The sequence below is a fragment of the Cryptomeria japonica genome, chromosome 9 (genome assembly GCF_030272615.1).
Source record: "Cryptomeria japonica chromosome 9, Sugi_1.0, whole genome shotgun sequence".
NCBI lineage: Eukaryota > Viridiplantae > Streptophyta > Pinopsida > Cupressales > Cupressaceae > Cryptomeria > Cryptomeria japonica.
In genome coordinates, this window is record NC_081413.1 from 483171254 (window position 1) to 483181025 (window position 9772).

Consider the following 9772-nt stretch of genomic DNA (forward strand, 5'->3'; position numbering starts at 1 on the left):
ACCAGCTAATCAACCATATCAAAACATATCCACAAAATCACTCACCACTTGGCACAATGATTTTTCACATAGAAACCTAAATGGGAAAAAACACAGTGGGGATGAATACCCACAAGTATTTTGAACTCTTCTGAAGTCCACCCTTTTAGGAGCCAAGCCTTGTTAGAAGCTTATACAATAATGTCATGTTAAGAACAGATCCAGTTAGGGACCACCCGGTTAAGGAATTGACTACACTGCCCTATTAAAGGTAATACCCTATTAAGAGTAACCTCGGTAGAGGATTTCAAATCCAAGATAATGGATCACCTGGTTAAAGGATTTAAACAACACCAAGCCTGTTAAAGCTTACTCGGTTAAGGGATTTAGCTATTGTAATGGTTAGAGAACAACAGGGTCTTTGTTGATCTGGTAATAGCACTATCTTGCTTAGTGAGATCCTTTTATGCTCATATCTGCCTTCACAACATTCTACAAACACTCCTTCTGGTTCAGCAACAATCACACTACCACACTTAACCAAATTGCCAACACAATTACAAACATCTCATCGACCTTAAATACAAATACAATAGGTCAGTAATACAACACAAAACCTACAAATCTCATAGAGATTACAAAAATATCGGTTCAAACATAGTCATTGGCTTACATAGCAATCAACTACACATTGTTCAAGACAACTTCAACCGCTCCCGGATCACTGCACATTGGATCCTATTGCTCATCATGTGTTTTCCACTTCATTCTATGCATTTTCTCATTCCCAAGATAAACGGTTATCTTCACATGCCAAAACCATTTAGAAACTCATCACGTGCATCATGCTTACGTGGCATCTTCATCTTTGATCACCATTCGATCATAGATCATCACAACCGATTCACCAAGCTCCATCAGTTAGGGTGTTGCATATCAACTGGTTAGGGTTACCGGTTGATCACTCTGCTTGAATAACAATATCGGTTTCCATCACTTCTTTACTACCAGTTGCAATACAACTCCATTACCAGTTACTATTGACATCAATGACAACACTATACTTCATCAATGCAATCTTCACGCAATACCAACAAGATGAAGGAAAGAGTTGGCAATAGACTCTTTCCTTTAATGGACAAAATTATGATTTTTGGGCCAAGAAGATGAAGACCATCATGGTTGCAAATGATTTGTGGGAACTTTATGCAACTGGGTTTGTGGATACAACTGACCCAACCCAATATGTTGCCCTCGCAAATAATCAAAAGAACCAATTGAGAGAGACAAGGAGGAAAGATGCTAAGGCATTGAGTTTGATCAAAGCAACCTTGACGAAGGCGATATTTTTGAGAATAGCAGCAACTAACTATGCTAAGGAAGTGTGGGAAATCCTCCAAATGAGCTACAAGAGGATTGATAAAGTTAGATTGGCAAAGCTCCAAATGCTTAGAAGAGATTTTGAGACTCTTCAAATGAAGGACAGTGAGTCCATTTCAAAATTTCATACAAGAGTCTCTGGTTTGTTGAACCAGCTAAGGTCAAATGGAGAAACTATGGAGGAGCATAGAATTGTTGAGAAAATCCTTCAAATTTTTCCATCAAAGTTTGATGCAATAATGATTGTCATTGAAGAGGCAAAGGATTTGTCAATATTGACAGTTGATGAGTTGATGGTTTCTCTTCAAACCCATGAGCAGTGCCTAAATAGGTCTTCTACTTCTTCCCAAGAGCAAGCTTTCAAAGCTCAAGACAATACGAGAGATAGGGGGAGAGGAAGAAACGGTGGTAGGAGTTCAAGAGGTAGAGGTTGTGGCAATGAAGATGGCTTCGGACAAGCAAATAGCCAAGAGGGAGTGAGTAACTCTCAAAATAACTCCAAACAAGGCAAGAAGAATAGCAGCTCGAATCAGAGGTATGAAACAAGCAATGTAGAATGCTTTAACTATCATAAGTTTGGGCATTATGCAAGAGATTACAGGAAAAAGCAAGGTAACTAGCTAAAGAAAAATGCTAATGTGATTGATGTGAATGTGGGTGAAAATAATCAGTCCACAACCTTCATCATGAGCAATATTGGTGAAGAAGGTAGCCCTGAAGTGTGGTATTTGGCAACGGTTGCAATAACAACATGAGTGGCAATGAGAGTTTGTTCTCATTTATTGACAAAAAATTCAATTCTGAGATCAAAATGGGGAACAATGAAATAGTTCCAGTTGTGGGCAAAGGATCTATTATGATCCGCACCAAGCAATGTGAGAAGAAGGAGATTGAGAATGTCTATTTTTCTCCAGGCATTAAACATAATCTCATGAGTGTTGGATAACTGATCCAAAATGGTTATAAAGTTGTAATGGAGAAGGGCCAATGCGTGATTTATGAGAAGGATAGGAGTAAGAAGATAGTTGCAATAGTTCAAATGAAAAAGAAACAGGTGTTTCCTTTAAAGATAGAGATGTGTTTCTCTTCTCAGTCCATTGCACCTCCCAAGCAAGCATGTACAGTAGTGCAGTAATTGAAGGCCCCCAAGAGCAACATTGAAGACCCCTCCAAGCTATGGCATCTTAGGTATGGACACTTGGGTTATGCTAGTTTGAGTTTATTATCCAAGAAAAGAATGGTAGATGGTTTTCCAAACATAGAAGAGCCTAGTAGCAAGTGTGAGGCTTGCATTTTGGGTAAGAAACATGGGTTGGTATTTCAAAAAGGAAACTCTGGAAGGGCAATATCACCATTAGATTGGGTGCACACTAATTTGGCTGCCCCTATGCAAACCAGGTCTATTGGAAGCATCCAATATTTTATGACCTTCTTTGATGATTTCAGCTGTAGAACATGGGTTTATTTTTTGAAGCATAAATTTGAAGCTTTTCTTAAGTTTTTGTTGTTTTAAGTCCAAGGTGAAAAGGAGAGTGGACATTGCATAAAGGTCCTACGGTCAGATCATGGAGGAGATTATACCTCTAATTCTTTTATGAATTTTTGCAAGCAAAATGACATCAAGAAGAAGCTAACAACCACGTATACTCCACAACAAAATGGAGTGGCTAAGAGGAAGATTAGAACCATTGTTGACATGGAAAGGAACATGCTCAAAGCAAAAGGATTTCCACATGATATTGGGGAGAGGTTGTAGCAACAACAGTATATTTGATAAATAGAAGTCCAACCAAGGTGGTTCGTGACAAGATTCCACAAGAGGCATTGTCTAGGCGCAAGTGGATGGTTGAGCACTTGAGAGTGTTTGGGTGTGTGGCATATGATCATGTGCCAAGGAGAAGAGGCAAAAGTTGGATGACACGGGTGATAAATGCATCTTCATGGGCTATAGTGTTGAGTCCAAAGCATATAGATTGTACAACCCCATCACCAAGAATATCATCATAAGTAGAGATGTTGAGTTCTTGGAGAATGAGTCATGGGATGGATCGATGGATACCTCTTCATCCACCTCACAAAATATGCCCATCAATGATGTTGATGATGAGTATGAATATTAGGAAGATTCTCTTGACATCTCAAGATAGCTCTCGATAGTTATGGACGACTCCTGATAGAAATAGGTAGAGAGGCAAGTAGTCAGAGGTAGCTAGAGAATCAACTCCCAAATGCTCCTGATGGTACAGATCATAGTCTTCACAATAGAGTATCAACAATAGTGAGAGTTAAAACCCCACTCTTGTTAGAGTTTCAAGTAGATCTGAAGCAAATATGAACTAACAATTATATGCAGATTTAAATAGAAAAGATAAAGAAATAAAACAGGACACAGATAACACAGAGATTTAACGTGGTTCACCCAGAATGGATTATGTCCACCATACATAGTCGTCCAATCTTTCTTATTATCCAGCAAAAATAGTACATCAACCTTACAATGCCTTAAGCATCCCAACCGCTTATAACATGCCTTTTTAGGGCAAAAACAAAGTCGACCTTTTTAGGGTTTTATTACAATGTCGGTTTTCATCAAAAAAATACCCCCAAAAAATTAATTTCTCGAGGGCTCCCACCCCTGAACCCCCACTTTTCTCAGGGGCTACCGCCCTTAAACCCCTGCCTGAGGCTTGGCCCGGCCCCAGACCCTGGCAAGGATACATGTTGAGTGTACAGTACTTTGCTGATCAATCGCCACATTTCAACAATCTCCCACTTGGAGACTGATCAGGCTCCACACCGAACAATCTCCCACTTGGAGACTGATACTACATGACACCACTGTACATGCAACATCCATTGGATAAAACACTAGGACTCGACTGGTATAAATTCCACAATTATCAATTAAGAAGACAAACAGAAACTGATGAAGAAATCAGCTTCTCCTGTGGAACTACCTTCGTGAACATATCGGCAGGATTCTCACTTGTGTGAATCTTCTCAAGTCGTAACTGACCCTCCTCCAAAATAGTCTAGATGAAGTGGTACCTGAGCTGAATGTGCTTTGTCCTTGAATGAAAAGAAGAGTTTTTTGCAAGATGAATGGCACTCTGGCTATCAGTATACAATGGGCGATCCTCCTGTGTCTGACCCAATTCCTCCAGAAAACATTGTAACCAAATCATCTCCTTGTTGGCTTCTGTAGCAGCAACATACTCAGCTTCAGTGGTTGAAAGTGCAACAACCTTTTGCAGCCTAAAAATCCAACTGACTGCAGTTCCCCCTATAGTAAAAACATACCCTGTAGTGCTCCTCCGTGAATCAATATCACCTTCCAGATCAGAGTCAACAAATCCACTAAGAGCAGCATTAGATCCTTTGAAACATAATGCCTTCATAGTGGTTCCTTTCAAATACTGAAGGATCCATTTCACAGCATTCCAATGTTCTATACCCATATTACTCATAAACCTGCTCACAACTCCCACTGCATGTGCAATATCTGGCCTTGTGCATACCATTGCATACATCAGACTGCCAACAGCTGATGAATACGGGATATTAGACATTTTCTTTACTTCTTCTTGTGCCTTTGGGCAAATCTCCTTAGTCAATTTGAAATGACTAGCCAAAGGTGTACTAACTGCTTTTGCATCCTGCATGTTAAATCTTTTCAACACCTTCTTTATATATTCACTTTGGGACAAATTCAATGTTCTATTTTTTCTGTCACGTGTAATCCTCATACCCAGAATTTTCTTAGCTGCACCCAAATCCTTCATAGCAAATGACCTAGCTAATTTTTATTTAAGATCATTTATGTGTTCCATGTTAGAACCAATAACAAGCATGTCATCAACATAAAGCAACAAGATAATATAACTACCATTATCCAATCTCTTAAAATATACACAATGATCAGAATGACATCTATGATAACTGTGTTCAGCCATGAAACTATCAAATTTTAAATACCATTGTCGGGGTGCTTGCTTTAGGCCATACAAACTTTTCTTCAACCTGCACACCAAGTTCTCCTTACCTTTGACCTCATATCCTTGTGGTTGCAACATGTAAATTTCCTCCTCCAAATCTCCATGGAGAAAAGTTGTTTTCACATCTAATTGTTCAAGATGTAAATCATCTACAGCCACAAGACTAAGTACAGTTCTAATTGAAGTCATTTTTACAACTGGAGAAAATATTTCATCATAATCTATACCCTTTTTCTGTGCAAAACCTTTTACCACAAGTCTGGCCTTATATCTTTTCTGACCTCCTTCCTCCTCCTTCAGCCAATAAACCCATTTGTTAGGCAAGGCTCTTTTTTCTGCAGGTAAAGGGACTAAGTCCCAAGTCTTATTTTTCATCAAGGAGTCCATCTCCTCTTTCATGCCTAGCTCCCACTATTGTTTGACATCCACCTGCATTGCTTCTTCATATTCTTTTGGTTCACTAGAATCAGTTAATAATATAGAATACAAAGATGGAGAAAATATTTCAGGGGGTCTACTTGACCTCGTAGAACGTCTAACACTTGTAGGATTTTGTAGGACATTCTATTGTTGCTGAGCATTAGGTACCTATGGCATTTCATTTTCAGGAATCTCATCCAACACCACATATTCTTGCTTATCCTGTTCGTGCTTGTTTTCCTGCATCTACTCTTTATACATAACCTTCTCATTGAATATAACATCTCTACTTCTAGTTATTTTCTTATTTTCAAAATCCCTTAACCGATAGCCATATTCATCTATCCCATATCCAATGAAGGTACATTTCTGAGATTTAGCATCAAGCTTGGTTTTGTTTTCTTTATCAACATGGACAAAAGCTTCACAACCAAAGGTTTTCAGAAAGGAATAATTTACCTTTTTACCAGTCCATGCCTCCTCTAGAATACCACCATCCAAAGGGGTTGAAGGTCCTCTATTTATCAAATAGACAACAGTATGTACAACATCTGCCCAAAAATGTAAGGGCAATCCAGCATGCAATCTCATGCTCCTCGCACGTTCCATGATAGTCCTATTCATTCTCTGACACACCATTTTCCTGTGGAGTTCCTGGGACTGTCTTCTGCTTTCTAATCCCATTTAAGGAGCAGTAATATTCAAATGCTTTGCTGCAATACTCACCTCCATTATTCGATCTGAGACACTTCAACTTTTTTCCTATCTCATTCTCAACCAAAGCTTTCCATTTCTTAAAAGTTTCAAAAACATCTGATTTTTGTTTTAGGAAATATACCCATGCTTTTCCAGGTTGAGTCATCAATAAAAATAACATAATAACAAGAGCCACCAGGAGATGATACTTGAGCTGGTCCCTATACATCTGAATGCACAAGCTCTAACTTCTCACTCTTCTTCTCTTTCCCAACCTTGAGAAATTTGACTCTTTTCTGTTTGCCATTAGCACAGTTTTCATAGAACTCTAAATCAATCTTCTTTAGTCCTGGCAATAGATTTTTGGAGTGAAGGATTTTCATCCCTTTCTCACTCATGTGCCCAAGCCTATGGTGCCACATTATCGAATCTATTCTTGCAACATCTATTGTTGATGTCCCTACAGTAACTTTATCTGTAGCAGCTAAGGTAGAGTAAGTGTTACTAGTACACAGATATAATGTGCCTACTTTCGCACCTTTAGCTACTACTAATGATCCTTTACTGACCTTCCAAATACTGTCTGAGAAGGTAAATATGCAACCTTCACTACCTAGTTGCCCTACAGAAATTAAATTTCTTCTTAAGTTAGGAACATGTCTTACCTCCTGCAGAAACCAGTCATTTCCATTCTGCAACTTGATCTTTATCTTTCCTTTTCCAACAATTTGACAGGGCTCATCATCACCCAAATATAACTGTCCAAAATCACCTTGAACATAATCTAGAAAATATTTTCTATGGGGTGTAGCATGAAATGAATCCCCAGAATCTATTACCCAGGAATCATTAACATTATCCAAACATAAGATTAAAGCATCTTGTAAAGTATTACTTGCAATATTAGCTTCCTTACTGTCATTTTTCATTTTTGTCTCCTTCTTTATTTTTCTGAGACCAACAGTCTTTCTTTAGATGACCAGGCTTTCCGCAGTACCAGCAATCTTTCTTTCCTCTAGATTGAGAGCGTCCTTTCTTTGACTTCCCTCGTGACTTCTCATTCCAAGGGCTTTTTCCTCTTTCCTTTGATCTTCCTATGTTCTCCACATTCAAAACACTACTTGATGATGTTGGAGTCTCACCTGTGCTTTTCCTTCGCATTTCCTCGCTTAGGATAACACCAACAATATCATCAAATACCAAATTATTTTTACTAGAGACAGAGTTACTTACAGCCATAACCAAGCTATTCCAGCTTTCTAGCAAAGAACATAAAATCAAGAGAGCCCTAACATCTTCTGCAAAGGTAATTTTTACCGAAGACAATTGACTGGTAATTGTATTAAATTCATTTAAGTGCTCCGCTACAAATCCTCCCTCACTCATTTTTAAATTAAACAAACGCTTCATAAGAAATACCTTATTCGAAGCCAAGGGTTTCTCATATAACTTAGCCAATGTTACCATCAAATCTACAGCCATTTTTGCTTCTGTTATATTGAATGCTACAGACGGCGCAAGGCACAATCGAATGGATCCCAGTGCCTTTCTATATAAAATGTCCCACTCTTCATCTGACATTGTGGTCGCTTTCTTTGCCTTTCCTTCCAATGGCCGCCACAAATCCTTTTGATACAGGTAATCCTCCATCTATATTTTCCATAACTGATAATTTTGGTCGTTAAACTTTTCGACCTTGAATTTGGAATCCTACATTGCTCCCACTCAAATCTAAGACTCCTGCCAATTTACAGAATACCTCGCTCTGATACCAATTGTTAGGGTTTCAAGCAGATCAGAAGAAAATATGAACTAACAATTATATGTAGATTTAAATACGAAAGATAAAGAAATAAAATAGGACACAGATAACACAGAGATTTAACGTGGTTCACCCATAATGGGTTACGTCCACCATACACAGTCGTCCAATCTTTCTTATTATCCAGCAAAAATAGTACATCAACCTTACAATGCCTTGAGCATCCTAGCCGCTTATAACATGCGTTTTTAGGGCAAAAACAAAGTCGATCTTTTTAGGGTTTTATTACAATGTTGGTTTTCATCAAAAAAATACCCCCCAAAAATAAAAATTCGGGGGCTCCTCACCCGAACCCCCGCTTTTCTCGGGAGCTGCTGCCCCCGAACCCCGGCCCGGCCCCGGACCCCGACAAGGATACGTGTTGAGTGTACAGTACTTTGTTGATCAGTCATCACATTTCAACAATTCTCACCTCCCAAATGCCAAAGAAGACCAAGAGTATTTGGGAGATCTACCAAGGAGAAAGGTATGATGATGGGTTTGTTGAAAATGTGAATTTTGCATTGTTTTCTCATAGTGGTCTGATTTATTTTGAGGATGTTGTTTAAGAAGAGAGATGGTGTGAGGCCATGGATGAGGAAATAGATGTAATAGAGAGGAATGACACTTGGGAGTTAACTAATTTTCCTCCCAATAAGCAAGTCATTTGGGTGAAATGGGTTTATAAGACCAAAAGTAATGTCGAAGGAAGAATAGAATGACATAAGGCAAGATTGGTTGTCAAGAGGTACAAATAGCAGTATGGTAGAGATTATGATTAGACTTATGCCCTTGTTGCTAGAATGGAGACCGTGCGGGAAGTCATAGCTATTGCAACCTAACACAAATTGAAGGTATTTCAAATGGATGTGAAGTATGGAGTATTAAAAGAGGAAGTTAATATGGAGGAATCACCTAGTTATGAAGTTCTAGGTCATGAAGGAAAGGTTTATAGGCTGAAGAAGGCTCTTTATGGGCTGAAGCAAGCTCCACGGGCATGGTACAACAAGATTGACTCATATTTGATGAGAAATGGCTTTGACAAAAGCAATGGTGAGCCCACTCTTTACATCAAGACAACTGATGATAAGATTCTTATTGTTGTCTTGTATGATGATGATTTAGTTTTCACCGAGGATGATTATTTCCTCATTGCTAATTTTAAAGAGGCCATGAAAAGAGAGTTTGAGATGACAGACTTAGGTCTCTTGAGGTATTTTATAGGCATAAAAGAAAAACAAATGCATAATGGTATATTCATCTCTCAAGAAAGATATGCTAATGAGATCTTGAGGAGATTTAGAATGCATGGTAGCAAGATTGTACCAACACCAACAACCATAGGTCTTAAGTTGACCAAGGAAGATTGCAGTAGCAGTGTTGATCTAACCAGGTTTAAGAGTTTGGTTGGAAGCTTAATGTATTTGACAACAACTAGACCTAATATAATGCATGCAGTGAGTCTGATTTATAGATTTATGGAGACTCCAAAGGACACCCA

General features: G+C 38.6%; 1 protein-coding gene across 1 annotated transcript; it reads left to right on the plus strand.

Moving 5' to 3' along the window:
- The first annotated feature begins 1157 nt into the window (after positions 1–1157).
- Positions 1158–1979, plus strand: LOC131058126 (uncharacterized). The gene has a single exon (XM_057992123.2). It carries the CDS (start codon positions 1158–1160, stop codon positions 1977–1979), a length of 822 nt encoding a protein of 273 aa, XP_057848106.2.
- Positions 1980–9772: the final 7793 nt, after the last annotated feature.

What these genes read in the sequence shown, in the direction of transcription:
- LOC131058126 (XM_057992123.2), top strand. Translation starts at nt 1,158, where the DNA reads ATGGTTGCAAATGATTTGTGGGAACTTTATGCAACTGGGTTTGTGGAT.